This window comes from Eurypyga helias, unplaced genomic scaffold (assembly GCF_000690775.1).
Source record: "Eurypyga helias isolate BGI_N326 unplaced genomic scaffold, ASM69077v1 scaffold22838, whole genome shotgun sequence".
Classification (NCBI taxonomy): domain Eukaryota; kingdom Metazoa; phylum Chordata; class Aves; order Eurypygiformes; family Eurypygidae; genus Eurypyga; species Eurypyga helias.
This window is the reverse complement of record NW_010265258.1, coordinates 1-18,294: the sequence shown is the minus strand read 5'-3', so window position 1 is coordinate 18,294 and position 18,294 is coordinate 1. Positions and strand designations below refer to the sequence as shown.

General features: G+C 40.5%; 1 protein-coding gene across 1 annotated transcript; it reads right to left on the bottom strand.

The window, feature by feature from the left end:
- Positions 1–508: 508 nt before the first annotated feature.
- Positions 509–17,927, bottom strand: DYNC2LI1 (dynein, cytoplasmic 2, light intermediate chain 1). The gene is made up of 12 exons (XM_010156677.1): positions 17,814–17,927; positions 16,552–16,586; positions 16,069–16,138; positions 15,019–15,107; positions 12,685–12,871; positions 10,134–10,202; positions 8,720–8,797; positions 7,055–7,131; positions 6,633–6,703; positions 6,102–6,199; positions 4,113–4,205; positions 509–574 (listed from the first exon to the last, which is right to left on the bottom strand). The coding sequence occupies exons 1-12, from the start codon at positions 17,829–17,831 to the stop codon at positions 509–511; spliced, it is 951 nt and encodes a 316-aa protein (XP_010154979.1). The 5' UTR covers positions 17,832–17,927.
- Positions 17,928–18,294: the final 367 nt, after the last annotated feature.

Genomic DNA, 18,294 nt, shown 5'->3' with positions numbered 1-18,294 from the left:
ATATTTTAATAGGGGTTTAAGGGGGAAGCATTCAAAAATAAATCCAATAACGTGTTATAACTGAGGGAGAACTGATTAATGCCTGTCGTGATATTCAAACCCACCCCTAAGTAATCCAGAATTCCTTTCTCCTCACTTTTTTAAAACTCTGGGTTGGTACGAAGTTAATGTTCCCTTTGGAGTGAAGCCAGGCTGCCCCATCCCTGGGAGTGTCCAAGGCCAGGCTGGATGAGGCTTTGAGCAACCTGGTCTAGTGGAAGGTGTCCCTGCCCATGGCAGGGGGGTTGGAACTAGATGGTCTGTAAGGGCCCTTCCAACAAAAAACATCCTATGACTAAAAATAAAACCCTATTTTTATTTAAAAATAACAACAGGAATGCTTCATAAGTACTAATTTTGTAGTTTAATATTGTATATTTTCAACTTCATCTGATTGTATTGTTAATAGAATATTAGAACAATTAAATAATTTTGTAAATGTTAAACTATAGACACCTGTAGCAGTTCTTCAGTCAGGGTCAAAATCCATTTCTTTCCAGGATTTCGAGGCATTTCTTTTGTATTGTTCAAGTTCCTAAAAGACAAACACACACACACACATTAATCTCATCTCCTCGTTACTGAAAGTGGTGTGATACTCACATGAGTCACCCAAACATGTGAGGCACCTACAAATGTTTTTCAGTGTAGCACAGAAAATGTACAGTGTGGGTTTTATTTTCAACAGAATTATATAAAAGTGCCTTAAATTTTGCCACGTTTGCTCTCACAGAGGGAGCAAGATTTTTTTTTTAATTGAGTCCTAGATACTTGCTTTCTAGGGTGTCAAAGTGTGGTGTGGGGCCTTAGGCATTCAGTTTTAGAAACCAGGCTCCCACTGAGCGCACAGAAATGTAACATCCCCTGTGCTTTAAACACAGGAACCAGCACTGCCTGACAGAAACTGCCGTTTCACACGTTTCTGCCACCTTTGCTATGGGAAGCATCGCATCTTTGCTATGGCTCCCTAAAATGAAGTTCAGGTGAGCTTGCAGCAGCAACACCCATAAGGCCAGACTGGAGAGAAATGGCTGAGGGTTTGCCATCTTGTTGATGTTTTGTGCAGGCTGTGTGAAGAGCTAACAGCAAGCTACACGGTTAAGGCCTAGTAAGTATGCAAAATTCATGGTTTCCTTGAATCTTGAGGGCACAAAATTCCAGTCGCTCCCAGACAGCATCTGCTCGTTAAGAAATACATCCAAACCACATGTTCTATAAAGGTCCCTGGTGCTGTGTCCTCTCTTTCGGAGCTTAGCTCCGCAGGATGAAGCGGTAAACAACTGCAACAGCACTGTCCGATTTACACCTGCACGTTACAGGTCTGGGGGGGGTGAAAGGGCATAGTTGAGAGGGAGGTGGGCTCTGTCTTGAACAAAGGCACAGCGAGGAGAAAAGACAGAACTCAAGAGATTTCCAGAGCAAAAAGGTCTAGGAATAGAGTTAGCAGGTCTCAGCTAGCTCTGAAAATAGTAAAGGAGGCAAAATAATCTGGCCTCAAAGAAAACTCTCTTGATGAGCTGCACTCCTAACTTCTACAGCCGAGAGGTGCATCAGATAAATCTCAGCTGACAGCGAGTACATGGGAGCGAGCCAGGTACTTTTCTGTTTCCATACTTCTTATGAAACAACGTTTTCTAATTTTATACTTGAGAATTTAACCTCTTACTCAGCCAGAGTGTACAAAGCCAAGCTCCAGACAAACCATTCAACCAAGGTTACAACGTTGGAATTGATCTGATGAAGCTTTACGTGGCCTCCGTTTCCGCGAAATCCGTTCCAGTATTACTGCGCAGCCCTGACCAAGACCGCAGTGCCAGTCAGGAATGCTAGCTCTTCCAGCAGACTCAGCGGCAGGGGCTGTGTTTTATTTCTGTTGCTATGATTGTGTGTTTATTTTGCCTTTAAGGCTTATCTTGGAGATAAACAAGCAAACTGGTGATCGCCCAGAGTCCAAAGTGGCAGGTTAAGTAACCGAGAAAAACAATAACATGCACTCCAGTGCTTTTAAAATCTACACTGACGTCACAGAAAACTTCCATTTTGCATTACGTCCCATAACTGCATTAAGCACCACGATGCACATTAAACAGCTTAATATACTGCTCCTCCCGCCCCGCAGGTACCACGAGGCTCTATAAAGAATGTCAGGTTTACGATTCATTTAAAACGTGGCTTGAGAAATAGGATTTTTGTGCCACTTTTCATATAACTGTGGGCAATCCAAAACCACTTCAAGCATCACTGCGACTACTGAGTTCCGTGCCTCCAGGTGTATCTTGCTATCTGGGCGCATTTCAGACTGAATGAAGTTCTTGGTGTATCAACCATCCTAATAATGTGCAAATAATCTTGTAATAATTGGACCTCATGGCAGAGAAGTTTAGGAAACAGCTGCAGATAACAAAAGTCATTTTCTCTTTAATGCTCAAATTACTTGTAGGTCCAACTAAAAGAAGCTACACTGGTTTGCAATGCCCTCGAACAGATTAAGATTCTAAAAGCCTCTCTTTTGTTTAAAACCAGAAAATTAATAATTTCCTACAGGATTTAATTACGGCACGCCGTAAGCAGTATCTAAAGATAACAAACCCAGGACCCCCTGCAGTTACTTGGAGATATACAGATACACTGAGTGTGAGATTACATTGTAAATTCCCAAAGCAATGTGCTTCACACATTTTAATGATTTCTAAGACTGCTCTTGATGTAACAGAAATTCAGAACCGATGCCTACATTAACAGGATATTACAGTAATGTGCAAGTTCAAAGACTGCAGGGGATTCGTGAAATTATTTATTATTAGAAGCTTTATTCTTTCACATTATTCATGTCTGTCTTTGGACCAGGTAACTGTGGGTTTGCTGCCTTAGGCAATCTCACTGAAGTCTAAAAAACAGGAGGGCAGTACCACTCTAATCCTTGGGCTTTCTGTTACAGCCGTGCCAAAAGATGAAACGTGCCACGGCATTCTGGGGTTAGCTGAGACCAACTGCCGCGCGCGCCAACAAAACTGCCCTTCCTCTTGAGCACGGGGCTCTGTAAAAGCACCGGAGATCTAGGCTGGTACAATCCGTCACCTTGGAGCAGTCAGAAAAACCTCCTTCAACTGCAGTAACGACCTCCACAAGAAGTTACTGGTGTGCCAACGGCCCCCACGCGAGCTGTGGGAATAGGGTGGGATGCTTCTCAGTCATTCCAGCAAAGGATGTTCTGTGAAACAAATGAACCTATAGGAAACGGAGCCTTTCCAGACTCAGTATGGGACACTTCATCCAACGAAAGGAAAACAGACAAGCCTTGGATTGACGTTACCGACCCCGACCTACGACACTGAGGAAGACTACGTACAGTATTTCTACTGACGTGATCTTACGCAGGGGTACCTGTACGGCAATGTTCTAACCTTTGTCTAGTTTGCCACAGAATTCTTCTACAAAACTAACACACCACAGATGTAGCCACTTCACAATTAATAAGGAAAAAAAAAAGACCCTTTATTACTAAAGGTCTTTCCTGGGATTCAGGGGTTAAGCCAAGTATCTCTATGTGTAATAATTCCGTTCACTCTGTTCAAGACAGGACGCACGCAGCCTGCAAACGCGTGTCAGAAATGGTACCAGCTCACTACCTTTCCAGTGGAAATAAGTTTGGAGGGAGAAAGACAAAAGTAAGACAAGTGAACAGCCCCCACTCCAAACCTTGGTACCCCTTCCTAGACTTTCAGCTAGTCAACAGCCAATTGAGTGCAGGGTACAGAAACAAAGAAATTGGTGCCTTATTCACAGCTTTCCTTCAGTATTATTTTAGTGACATAATTCTGCAAGGCAGTTAGAGGGAAAATGTGACTTACGCATTTCTAAAGAAACTACAGAGCGAAAACTTTAAGATCTAATGATGCTCTACCGGCTTATTGGAAAAAAACCCAAACCCAACCCACTATGAAGCTGAAAAGGAAAGTTGCGGCTATTTCAAGGCAAGAAGGGGCCCCTGAGTATATTCTACAATTAATTCAGCAGTGCTGGTGGCTCCGGAATGCCTGACTGGGAGCAGCAACTTGAGAACTACCACACACCTGGTTCTTCTGGGTTCTCATGGCATCGACTTCATACTCGGCATACTGTAAATCCTGCCCAGGGTCCTTGGTATCTTGTAAATCACAGAAACTCTGAAAGAAGAAATGACAAAAACCCAGATGAGAAAATTTATCTTCTGTTCTTTCAAGAAGAAAATGCTACGCTGTAGATCTAAGGGAAGCATTTGCTTTTAATACAAGCGTGTTAAAACCTTGCACTTGGGGAGAAATTGTGTGCGACAGGACAACGGTTGGCTACACAAAAAAAACCCTGCTTTGGTCGGTAAAATGATGAGAAAGTAACGGAGCAGCTAGATCTCACAGGAAAGAAAATATTCCTATTTGGCAGGTGTCCGTTATTCTCCCCTCAAAGAGAAAACATCCGCTCTGGCCCATGACGTTTGGGCGTGGTTGAGGTCACTCTTGCTAGCGCATTTAACGCTCGAGACCAGAACTCCGTCCTGGTTACCAGAAGTGTTGCTTCAGTGGCTGAGAAACTGATCACTATCTTTTTGCCAAACACCTGAGTTTTCATTTGCTCACCTTGAGGGAATTATAACTTTAATTGAAGCAAATGCACAAATAGAAAGCAACACTCTCAAATAAAGGATTTTTACAAAATGTTGACCTGCACATTTCTCCCTACTCAGAGCAAATGGAAATTAGCAAATGGGGGAATAAAATAAGGCAGAATTATTGTCAGATGAGGAGACGGCAAATGCAATTTCCAGTGCAGAAAACCAGCTTTAAAGGTTAAAGCGTATTTTGGAACCAAAACAGAAGACTGGGAATCTACTTGGCAAATCTTGAAACCTTCTTTAATTGGACCAATAGCTTAGAGCGCTGACAGAGCTTGCGAGATGAGAAATGCATCCATTTCTCCAGCTGTTTCAGGGGGAGTTCAGGAGTTACTCGGTGTAGGGGGGAATCTTAAGAAACTGTAAGAGCAAACTATAAACAAAAAGTAAAGTTTAGCCCTTCTCACATTGGGGCATACTGTACTGAGAACGGGATCGTAGTGACAATTTATCCTGGTCACAAAGCACCTGAAACAATTTGTAGGTTTGGGATGTAGAGGCAAATGAGCGGGAGAGGGTGAACTCGGACAACTCCTCACCGAGAATGGGGATCCACAGATGAAAAACTAGAAAAAGCCCAGACTGCACCATAATTTTTGCAGGTGTCCCTGCCCATGGCGGGGGGGTTAGAACTAGATGATCTTTGAGGTCCCTTCTAACCCAAACCAGTCTGTGATTCTATGATTCTGTGATAATTTGAGGTGCGGTTTCACAGCCCTGACTGAATTCCTAGGGCCTGCCCAGGTACGCCGTAGGCAGGAACTGGACAGGGAGAAAGAACGGTGAGCACAGGCTAGCACACAAGGAGAAAGTGGCAGCCTGTATTTGTTCGGGTCAAACTGAAGCAGAATTTGATTTCCTAACAACAGCAATTACTTTTATTGCAAAGAAGTATTTGGGGGTTGGCCTCTTGAGACCAGGCACTTCTGAAGTACGCAGAACATTTATCACTACGGGAGGTACCAAAGGATTCTAATTTCCTTGAAAATCCACACACTTTCCACAGCAAAACTGACAGATTTTGGCAAGGAACTCCAACACCCTGGTGCCATTCCAAGCCTCGTGCCCTAGGAGAAGGAGGAGCACCAGCTGCAGCCAGGAAGAGCTCTCCCCTTGGACCATCACTGCCATTGCTTTCGGCATTAGGGGATACGTCACCTTGTCAAACTCCAGAAGGGCTGAGCACAACTCGTCTCTCAGTGCCATGAAAGGCGAGGGTGTAACTTTGGGAAAAACAGGGGTTACCTCAGCACTTCTGGGGATGTGGAAGCTAAGTAAAGAGGTTGGAAGAACCGGGACTGCTACGTGAGACCCAAATCCCCGTCACTGGCCTGGGCAGAGACAAACAAGCAGTGCCATTCCTACCGTTCTGGGAGAAGAGCGGCTGTGCAGCAGCCACGGAAACACCCACCTCGGGAGGAAAGGTTTTCCCAAATACTTGTTTCCACAGTTCCAAAGGTGTGTTTGCACGCAGCTTTCCGATGTCGCTGTCAGAGGCGGGTGGGGGTCCTAAGGGTGACAGCGCAGCACAAAGTCTTCTCGTAACAACTCAAGTCATCTAATCATTTTGGATAATGATCCATCTACTATTTTACCTTCTACGGTGTCAAGCTGCAACAAGTTGGAAACACAGTGATCTCCTACCATGAAATTGGCTGAGTGGTACTGGATATTGTATTTTCTTCTGGATCTAAGCACGTTGGTGCTTTCCTATTTGAAGCAGTCCCAATATATTATTAAATTACCCAACAAAACTGTACGCGTAATTCTCAGTAATATAAACACTGAATCATAATTTTATACTTTCTAAGCCATTTCCTTCAACAATCTGTTAAAACTGATGCTGATGTGCTATAATTTAACTTTTTTATTTCCATAAGATTTTGTTCTCATTTTCAAAAGGAGTGAGTTAACACCCACAATGAGGAGGAAACACGCTCACCTATTTGGCTGAGTGAATCCAGGCCGGCCGGTATAAACAGAGGTTTGCTGTGATCCACGGACACAGACTTGCTAAACGGAGAAAATGTATCAAGTGAGCATTAAACGATCGGCGAGAGACGACATTATTCTAGCCAAAACCAGACTCCTACTGGGCTTTGCATACAGGTACACATAAACAAAAATCTGCTCAACTCCAGTGGTGACCATGTTTCTGATCCATCAGTTTGGGGATCAAAACCAAGGAGTTATCGCTGTCCTGAGCAGAGCCAGGCAGATGAGTTGCAGGAGTGACTCAGTCCATAAGCAAGAATCTTTCAGAGATCATATTTAATCTTAAAAAACAGTTTTAGTGATTATTTTTTATTAAGTACTTTCAGACTCTGGGAAAGACATTTAACAGCGGGACAATAAATATATTACCTTTTATCATAGCCAAATGCCAAGTGATTAATAAGAGCACGGGCTTTCAGCAGGTGAGCCTCAGATTTACTGGTAAACTAAATGAATCAGAAAACAAAATACACATCATGATCTTCCATCACAGAAACATTACGTCACCTGCACAGAGGATTTCAGGCAGAACCTGGCTAATTCCCGACCTCATTAGATTCGGTATACGTTTACTAAATTTACTAGGCTAAAAATCTCACCCTCCCTTTCCCAACAAATGTATTTGTCACTGAATATATAGATCAAGAAAGTTTAAATGGAAAATAGCATAAAGGTGAAATAATAAATTTAAAAATATTGATTCACAACTTTTGAAGTACACGCATTATGAGACACAAATCTTTTGCCTAAGATTAATGCCAAACCAGTCTGTGAAACTACATCAAAATTATGCAGAATACCATAAACATTCAGAAATGTAATGAATAACGATAAAAGTGTTCACACAGCATAAAAGCAGATTGGTAGCAGCAGAACTGGTACAGATTTATCGGAAAGCAACTCCCAGAATATCTTCTCAAACAGCAAGCTTATTGCTGTCTAAGGGCTTTTCATGAACAGATTCATGTCTTTGAGAAAGAAGTCAGATCCCTACTGTGGGAAATTAAGTCTCTCCCACTCATTTCAATGGGAATCGGGATTTAGCAGCCAAAGAGTTTTAAGCTCCTAGTATTTAATTTTCAATTACAATAATAAATATTATTGTTTAAATAAATATTTATTGCTTAAATAAATGTTACTGCTTAAATACTTTTTAGAAAACAAAAATGTTAAATCAAGACAGTTGTATTCTCAGTTCACAAAAGATGAATTCAGGTGCCAAGTACAAACGCTGTTCAATTTTACGTGGATGCAAACGGACATACCATGATTGTAACAATTTAAAGCCAACTTAGGTTGTTTGGTAATCAAAATAAGCCACTATTAAATGTTATTTATTACATAAACAATGGCTGATATAATTAGGACCATATTCTGATGTATGGAGCCCGAAAGGCAGCTTTTTTGGACTGTAAACCTGGGCATGCATACTTCTGCCTTCACTCTGGAGACAATTCAAAATCAATTCACGTATCCTCATAACTCACTGTCCTCAAGGCTAGCAGTTCCTACTCATTACTGTAAAAAAATCTCTGCCTTTGTTTTTCAGCACTCTAAGTGTGATAACCTGGTATACTTCAACTGCTGTGAAGATGAGCCCTTGGATCCAAGTTTGTCCGTCTGCTGAAGCCAGGTCACTAGGCAGAAGTTCATGCTTCTGCCAAAAGGGCCAGTTCTCTAACTCTTTCCAGGGCAGTAATTTTTTTCCCCATCCTTCTTTCCTGCACAAAAATGAAGTGTTGCCAGACATGCGGTAAACCCGATGTGGGAACCGAGCTGGCTACCAGATAACTATTTTGATTTAGTTTTTGCTGATCCTGGGAATTATATAGTTTGTTTCTTCACAAGGTGTACCCATCCATACCCTGCCAACACCTATAACCCGTCTGACAGATTAGTTCATGAAGAAAGCTACTGTAAGCCAAACAAAACTCCTAGAGAAAAAGGGATTTAACACTTGCATTTTATAAAGTATTGGCTTGCAACACAAATATTGCTCATCTCTACCCTTAGTTAGAAACCCAAGATACACACCACTAATGATGCTCCATAATAATGTGAAACAAAGCGAAGTGTCTTGCTTATTATTTTCCGCATTTCAGACTCAAACTCCTGAAAAAGTCGGTATTGGAAAACATAGAGAAGAAAGAAAGAAACAAAATATTACAGCTAGAACTTTTCATTTTTTGTATAAACTGCAATGCACTTAGGCTGCAATATACAAGGCTTTCAGCTGTCAGCATAATTATATCCTAAGACAGAATCAGTAACGGCCTACTCTGAAAAGAAATGTCACAATTTCCCTTTGTTTCTTTTTCACAGAGGGAGCCTAACTCAGGCAACATGTTACCCCAGAAAAAGGTTTCTTAATTGGGAATGTGTATTAAATATTCACAATTAATTTGTTTCATTTTGGTTTAAATTTTTAGAAGTAGAAATGGTGCCTACTAGCAGAACCTGGAGTTTTCCTGTGCAAATATTTCACTTTTAGTAAACCTTTGGGTAGGTGCTCTATAAATTCTAATACCTGCAAGGTTTGAAAGGTGCACGAAAATACCTTTTTATCAGTGTTTCTTTAATACAAGATCAAACAGATGGCCTTCCCTGAGCAAAGTAGGTGAAAACCTGGTCCCAGTGAAGGCTGCTGGGGTCTGTCTGTAGACCCCAGGGAATGTGGCTGCTATTCTGTGCTAATTATGTGAGAGTCACTGATTCTTAAAGAGGTTCTGTCTCAGCATAAAGCCCAGTGTGAGAGAAGGCACAGTACCTTATCAGTAAAAATTGTCAGGGCCAGCCAAGTATCGACGCGCTATGTAGTCACCCGGAGAGCACAGGCTGCCAGCACAGCAGCTAAAAATCACACATACTGGTCCAGTTTCTCATGATCAAGTGCTGCTTGAAAACTGAGTATACATGTGTTTGGGTTTTTAACGTCCTGGGAGAGAATCCAGCAGTACCATGGCGCTTCTTTCCCCTCCCTCCTAAAAAATCCAATTACTCACTTGTCTCTCAAATTTAAGAGGTACCTAAAAAAAGAGTTCCAAACTGAAATGCCAGTTTGCTGTTTGTGCTGCCACCACTACCAAAGAATCTGTCCGGCTGACATGAGGTGCCCCCTTTTCACTGCCATATGGTTACAGTCGCTCTCAGTAGGGCCTGAGATTTCTCCATCATAAAAGGAAGTCATCAACATGATGTTTTCTTGCTTCTCTCCTTGGTCTGCAGCAACTTCCATCTCAAGACTTTCCACATATATCTCAAAAATCCTCTTCCATTATGGAAAGACAGTATGCCTTCCATAATGCCCTTGGATGGAAAGGGTTTTTTTCTGGTAGAAGGCTGACTGGCCATACTGTTGTTCAAATTATTATTACAACATGAAGAGTTTATTATCTAGAATTCTTACCAGGAATCTTTTCATTATTGAAAAAAGAAAAACATTACTTACTTGAAAAACATCATATTTGCTTCCAATTATCACCAAGGGTATTGGAAAAGGGTCAATTAACTCATAATCCTATTAAACAGATAGATGACAGTTAAGCGGCGTAAATGAATTGTAAAAGACTGCAACAGTTAAAACAACTGAAAGGAGGTAAAACTAACTCACAGAAGACAAGGTCTGTTTTTTTCAAACCCTCAAGTTAGAATGCAGTATTCATATTATACAATCTTCTCATTTTCTTCATAAATGCTCGGGAAATAACCCCTCTGAGCAGTCAGAACACATACTGACAATAAAAGGCTCTCACATTATATAGCCCAGTTCCAGCGTCAGACAGGAAGGGAAAGGGGGAAAACCCCCAGAAATTCACAGAACAACTGCCAGTTTACATGAGTAGGAGTGGTGCTCTGACATACTCCCCTCCGTGCATCACGCCCAAAGTAATAGAGACAAAAGCTCAGGTAAATTAAAGTGCACATTTGCATGGGTCACACATTTGTCCTCCTCACACCGTGTATTCCAAACTTGTTTAAAAAATATTTAATGTGGTTTTCAAATGTTTGGTATGAGCAGAAGAGGGAAACATCACCTAACAACCATGTAAGTACAAATGAAGATCAATGGAAGAAAATAGCTCTGGGGATGTAGAGGACTTAACTGTTAAATAGTTAACCTCTAACAAAAGCTGTAGTCAGTAGATTACAATAATTCTCAAGTTATCTGGAAGGTTTTCCTGCAGTCTGCATGGAACGAGACCATCCCCTTCGGTGTTCACGCAATGATTCAGTCAAGCTGCCTTCGCGGCAGCAGAGCGGAAGAGAGCAGAGGCTGTGCTCTGTGGAAGAGAGCCTGTGTGTCCTAGCAGAGGCTGAGCTAAGTGTTCCCTTCCGAAGCCAGCTGTCTCACATCCAGGTTAAATGGCAGTCAGCGTAGTAGTAAGAAGCTGCAAATACTGAAAATCTTCCACTTTCAGATGAAAAAAATTATCGCTTCACTCATACATTGTCAAGCAAAAGCAAAATTATGGTAACTTCTAATTGGGTGTGTAGGATATAGAACTGAAAACGATTAGTGTTAGTTTCTTAACTAAGAAAAAATGAATTTGGGATAACCCCGGAAACAGTAAAGCTGGCATACTGAGCCCTATTCATCTTTTCACTATGGGTTTAACTTCTGGCTACGGACTACTTGAGGCACACCCAGCCTTTTGAAACAAGGCCTGCACCCGATATATTTATGTTTTACCATCATAGCCAATAATCCCTTACCCAGGCTAATGGAATATAGCTAAGCCTTAAAAAAACCCTGTAAGATCCGAAACGGTTCCTGTTTATCATAAAAATATGGTTAGCTGTAAAAAGGCAAATAAAAATCTCCATAAACTGTCATTTAATTTTTTGGCTGTAGAAGCCACAAAACTGACACCACTTTTTCCTTGGAAATGACGAAAGTTTAAAGAGAACCCAGGAGTAACAACATAACATTTTGTTTGCACCCCTTCTGGTTTTGACAATGAAGGCTGAACACAAATTCTAGCTTAGCGGGTAGAAATGCGTTCCCTCCAGGGCAAGGGTCACAGGTCTTCTCTCTCTAACAACTGGTGGTGCTGCGCTTGTCACTTACTGAAAAGAGGCTGTGGTTTTCCAACATGTAAGCCCCTAAACCTAAACTTGACACCGTGGCCATGAATTGTTCCAGGTGTGCTTGCAGGCATTTTCTTTTGGTGAACCACCTTCTCGTACTCCAGCAGATCTCAAACCCTACACTCCCCACCTCCCGAGTGTTGCATGTGTCACTTTCTCAAAAATCTTAAAAGTTGCTTCTCAATTTCTGAGCTGCAGAAGCACTTGCTGTATTGCAGCATTTTATAGAAGTTACAGTAACCAGATTTATGTGCAAGTCTTTGAACTGTTAGGTACTTATTTATGCATTATATACACACAACATTTGCAGAGGTTTAACGCGCAATGACTTTCCATTTCTATTGCGCATAATCTAGTTTAGCTTTTCCAGGGATTTAGTTAGCAATTATGTTTAAAGGACTGATGTTAACATTTCTGAAACTTTATAATTTAATTAGTTGTCAGATTATCAAAAGGCATTGAGTTTGTGATAGACATTTAAATAAATGCAAAGTATATAGTCATGTTGATGGCTGTTATAACTACATTCTTCGCTTAAATTTGTACCTTCAGCTAGTCTCTTGCTAGATGACTTTTGTACATTCTAGTTTTCATCTTCATTTTAAAAAAGATGAGGGGGGAAAAAAAAGCAAACTGCTACTCTAAAACTATTTCTTTTGATTGGTGTAACATGCCATAACAATCACATTAGATATCTAACAAAAAGATATAAGAAACCTTCTTTCCTTGTTTCTGCTCTTATTGAATTTTCATTAAATTGCTATAATTTTCCAGTGAACAGGTTCATCTACATCAAATGGATTTTCAGTCATGCATAAAAATCTAAAAGAGTTGTTTATGATTTTCAAAAGCATTATCTTTAACTGTATAAAGGCCTGTGACACCTGGAGAAAATATTAGAAGTAACTTACTGGATGATCCCTCTGCAGATTTTTCCACATCCTCTGTTTAATTTCAGTAGCTACTTCAGGATTTGTCTTTTCTAGTTTCATTAAAATTTTGTTCACATGGTTCCTGGTGGCCTGCAGAAGTTTCTCCATCGTAGTCCAGAGTTCGTTAGGTTTGGACAAATCCAAAACAAGAACCACAGCAAATGACCTATTAAACGGGCATTATCTGGTCAAAACTTGGCGCACGAGACAATTCCGGCTTTCACACACAACCACGCCTGTAGTACAAATGGTGAAAGCAGCAAATGTGAAAACACAAACGCTAAGAGAGAACTAAATGGTGAGAGCAAAGGCTTTTCAGGATGCTCTGAAGAAACCTTTCCACTGTCTCTTGTTCAGTACTATCACTTTGGCAACTCTCCATCAGAGGTTTTGGGGGATTGTCTAGATCAAACTTTAGTTTCTGGAGACTTTGTTTCAAAGTAGTAAAATATGCAAATATCCTCAGCCCATTCAGCTCCTTCTTACTACATGACTGGGCACTTCTACTGTGCATCCCTGCCATCTCGTAACTCTACAGTCCCACATGAAGCAACGTTAGCAAATGGGTAGGATCCTTCCTAACCGTCAATGCATTAGAAAGTTCTGTACTTTCATGACTCTTTTCTAATACAAAATGGAAAAAAATGGTTAAGGGCAATATTCTGTGCGATGGACTCTGCTAATTAGCTGGAACCTCAAATGAGCGTATGAGAAAGTCTTCTGAAAGATAAACAGAAGCAGCCAGTACTCAAGACATACTTTGCAATTATCAGGGTTTTAAAGATGAATTATGATGAGAAATGTTTTACACATCAACTGCTCCCCTTCTTCCAAAACCCTGCCTCCCAGTACTCGAACCGCAACGAAGTGCGACTGCAAGGAGCATCGCCATCGCAGCCATTTGAAGGGATGCAATCATTCTTCCCATTCCATCCTGACTTGCAAAAGGGGATGCCAGACCAGAGTGGCGTTAGAAAGACTACAAACCAAAGTGAATGTCCAATTTCACTTCAAATTGCTGGGGAGGGGAAGAGGGAATCTGGTGAAAAGCCTTTTGGTGGAACTAGATACAGTTCATGGAACTTTTAAATAAGCGAATTGCTTGGCTACAGACAGATGAGAAAATCAGTGAAAAGCAATTACGTTGACATGGTACGATTTCTGAGTAGTAAGTTAAAATATTGTCTTGTGAACACAAGTGGCCTTAGAGAACAATGGTGCAATCCCAACAAAGGATCTTGATATCATCCACATCAGAAGATTTCTTATCAGTAAAAAGGGAAGAAAAGACTCCTGGAGATGGAGCTCAGTCAAGTTCATTTAGGCAACAGTAGAAAAATGATAGCTGATTTTTCCCCCCAAGCTCTTCTAGAAACATAAAGCTTCACATGCCAGAAGTGGGTTTCTTCCTTCCGTCTTTAGCATCTCACTAAATAATGACATTATGTCAGTAACCAAAACAGTAGAACGTACGTGACAGAAATTGTATCTCCCCTTCTCTTTCTTCCACAGAAGTTAAAGCTCACTACCAAAGAAATAAAGCAATGCTTCATAATACAAAGCCTGTATTTTGATCCTTTTTTGCCCTTCCGCTTTCAACTCCATCACCCCTAACCAGAGAAAAAAGAAAATGCCCCCCCATCACCTTCCCATTTCTTTATGCAACTCTTCTTCATGCATTTCTTCTTCCCATGCTATTCCATCACTTTTACAGACTTTTCTCACTACATTCCCTTAATTCTCACTAGTTTCCTGTCTCCCTCTCTCTTTGAATAATTTCAATAGTTTTAGTCCCTCTCAGAAGCATCCTCTCTCTTGTATGGTCATCTTCTCATCAGATGGTCCCTTCACTTCCCAAAAACCCATTATTTTATTTTTTCCTCCAAAACTTTTGCCTTGTTTTTCACCCTAAAATACTGCCCCTCACAGAGATCCCATCTATGTTTGCATAAAGAAGTAGGAAGCAGATTGTATTTTTTGAATGGTCCCAAGTTGATTTTTCCGCTTTCACTGAGCGTAAACATACTACATCTTCACTACTTCTGTATTTCTTGTTCTGCCTTCTTAAGGCCAACCTATTTCCTTCGTGTTATTGCTCTCTTGTTGCTGGAGATTGCTAAGAACTTGCCTTACTAGGAGAGAATTGTGAAAAGGAAGGTCAGAGCAAACTATCAGTGGTATTACAATGATTTTTAGAAAAAAATCACAAGTGTTCTATCTTACATTTTCAGAGTTTTCCACAATAAAAGGTCTAGAGATTTACTTTGAAAGAAAACTCAAATTAACCTTGGAATTATCATATTAATCTCTTACCTTATGTTGTTGCTAGTGATTGGTATTCGAATCAGTTCCAGCAATGAGGTTCCACCACCTACTTCCCAAAAATGAGCTATATCTTTAGGCTGAAAAAGTTTCTTTGTGTTAGAAATGTTTGCTGCTGTGCAACACCAAGAGAAGATCTTCATCTGATAAACTGGCTTTTCAAAACAGTGACTCAGAACAAGAACATGTATTATTTCATTAGTATTTGCTAAAAAACTAATTGAAAAAAACCCACGCTCCATGCCGAAGGAGTCGCATACCACACCTACAGAGGGCTCCTGGCATGCCTACGACTGTCCTGATGAATGACTGTGGTAAAGTAAAAGTCAGGAAGCAGCAGGATTAATGAGAAACATGCAAAAAAAAAAAAACCCAGACTGTTTTTTCCCTTTCTTTTTGTTTATTGCAGCTCAAGACTAGAGCTTTTTGAGAAGTCTGCAACTGGAGAAGTAATGAATTTCTACCTTTGTGTTTCGTTCCTGGGAAAAGCTTTAAGTGATTTTTATCTTTCAGAGTCAGATGTTCCACTCCCTGCTGCAGTAACAGAAACAACAATTACCTGCAGCAGTGGTTATTACTGCTGGGCAGTGTGGTGCTGTGATGAGTTCAATATTTCTGTCAACATAATCTGCAGTGCAAAATTTAGCGATATGGACATACAACTCTAAAATCTAATTATAATTTAACATCCTCTAAGATGACTTGTTCTCTCATACAGCTGGTTGTAAAGTATCTTCAATGGTTTGCGCCCATTTTGCATTTTAAAGACAAATTTAAGGGCATGCATCTCATGTTATAATGGGAAAATAAAAGCACTCAAACGTGACAAACAAGGTAGTTTTTAAAAATTAATCTGATCGCTTTGTGTTACACTTTGGTATCTGATCTACTGTGTTTTAGTGAGAGAGAAAAACATATTACAGACTGAAATACAAAATTAGGCTAGTTAATATGAATAAAATGATACATTATTTTTATATGTGTATATACATATATATATATGCATAAGATATATATAAACTGTATTTTCTGGATACTCACTGCATTGTGTCTCCTTGCCCTTCTTCCAAAAGTATATTCCAAGGCTAATGTTGGCTTTGGAATCTCTTCCCTATGCAAGGAAAAATAACATCATTTTGTCAAGATACTCTAAATAAAGTTAATGCTACTGTTACTAAATTATATTTATATTTTATTATACTTATCAGTCAGTTCAGAATTTGGCATAGAAACAGCAGTACAGAGAGGACACTTTAAGACAACAGGTCTCAGTTGCTAAGGACGGAGAAGTAGCGGCACCAGTCTGCATAGATGGTCATTTAAGCTCTCTGATACCGAGGAAGAAAGACTGAAGGGTGTCAGATTACAGACAGTCATGAAGGGAAATAAGTTTATCCATAAGTGACCCACCCATCACAGAAGACAATGCCTGTGTACATATATTATGAATTATCACACAATGTAACTATTTATGTAAAAATCTGATCCACAGTTGAAAACTACTTTTAAAAGTTTAGCACATACCTCTCAAGACACCTTAGTATAATGGTGGTCTTTCCCTGGAAGTTAAAAACAAAGAACTCCACTGTACTGTCATTAAAGCATAGAAGTTGTATCGTTAAACTCACTCATTTAACATTCCAATAATAAAGTACCAGAAAAGAGTAAACTCATGTCATTGTAGCCTTATAGCAGAAAGTTAACTGCCAACTTTCTGTCAGAACCAAGTTCACTACTGTTATTATAAATTAACAGAGATGACAAATACAGGAATAAGATTAGTGTGCTTAAAATTAAACATTAATGATCAACCTGGCCTACTCTGTTAAACTGTTTAACAGTTTTTAATTATTAATAATACATTTATGTGATGTTTCCTGCTGAGATTAATTATAACCTATGAAAATAAAAGAACGCTTAAAATACAAATAAACATACAGAAAAATATGTCTTTACCCTGTTGAAATTCAGACAGTGCGTACCATGCCACGCTGAAGGGGCTAGCACTCCTACGGCTTACTCCTGTGTCCTTTCCTATCTCACAAATCAGTGAATTTCAGGTGAATCTAAAGAGTCATTGTATGTTCTCTGAGAAAGGTATTTTAAAAGTTGCTGATTAAGTTTGTACATATCCCTATCATTCTAAAATAAAAATTGTATTCTTAAAAATACGACTCCCTTGGCCAAAAAGGCAAATGTTTCCTTACGTACTTTACAAAGAAATGCTACGGGAAGAAAAATACTACGTTAATAATGACCAAACTTATGGGAAAATGAGCTAAAGCAACCTTAAGTATGGGGAATCGTGAGTTTGCAATCACTGATAAGGCATGCTCAGATAGGTCTGACACAACACAACTCATCGCAGGATGTCAAGGCCCCTACACCAAAACTGGTATCAGTGCACTTAAATTGGATTGTTACCAGTTAAACCTTTACAAGGGGAAATTTGATGTGTCAAACCATTAAAGAGAGCACTATTATTTCCAGCAGTTTCTTTTACAAAAATTAATGAAGCCAAGCCTCAAAGAATTAGCTCATCACCCATAACAACAGTTGAGGTTCTGACTCTCCAGATGGAGTTCTTACTCTCCGATGTTACATTGGAATTGTAACAATGTCTAAGTGGTCCACACGCTGTGGAATGCCTACTCTCTGCGGAATCAGCACGTGACATATTTTGCCTCTAGAAGAGTGAAGTGGACCTTGATATCTCAAAACCTCTGGTATTTCCCCTGGCACAAGCTATGTTCGAAAAGCACAGAACTGCACAGGATTTAGCGTACCCCGCTTTTGCTTCCCATAAACAATACTGATTTTTCCCAAACTTCCACGTGCTTGCCATCACCGTCAGGGTTTTCTCTCTTCTCCACTTCAGCTATAGCAAGATCCCATAAAGTATCGCTAGTGGGGAAAAAATGAAATCAGAGTGTAACAAAACAATGGAGCCTTAGCCATAATTCCTAAGAATATCTAAATGAGTAAATGAAGGGTATCGCGGTTGTTTGACGATGATGATTATTAATTTGTATTTCACATACCATGCCCCCTGCTTGCAGAAGAACTACTTTTAACAGAAGGGGGTGAACTCCCTGAGGTAAGGCCCGCGGCACACGCCAGCTGTGTGGTGGGAGACCTGATGCCGAGCACGTCTGAGACACCCTTCAAAGGCTTCCTAAGGCCTGGGGCTTCTCCCGGCACCCCGCAGGTCGGGCTGGCGGCCTCTCCAGCCGGGAGCCCCCGGAGGCCGGTCCCGGTCGGTGGGCG

Excerpts from the sequence above, each read along its gene's own strand:
- DYNC2LI1 (XM_010156677.1), bottom strand. Across the intron at positions 7,132-8,719 it reads ATTATGGAGCATCATTAGTG|TTTACCAGTAAATCTGAGGC; the intron begins GTGTGTATCTTG and ends TGATTCATTTAG. Across the intron at positions 575-4,112 it reads TGAGAACCCAGAAGAACCAG|GAACTTGAACAATACAAAAG; the intron begins GTGTGTGGTAGT and ends TTTGTCTTTTAG.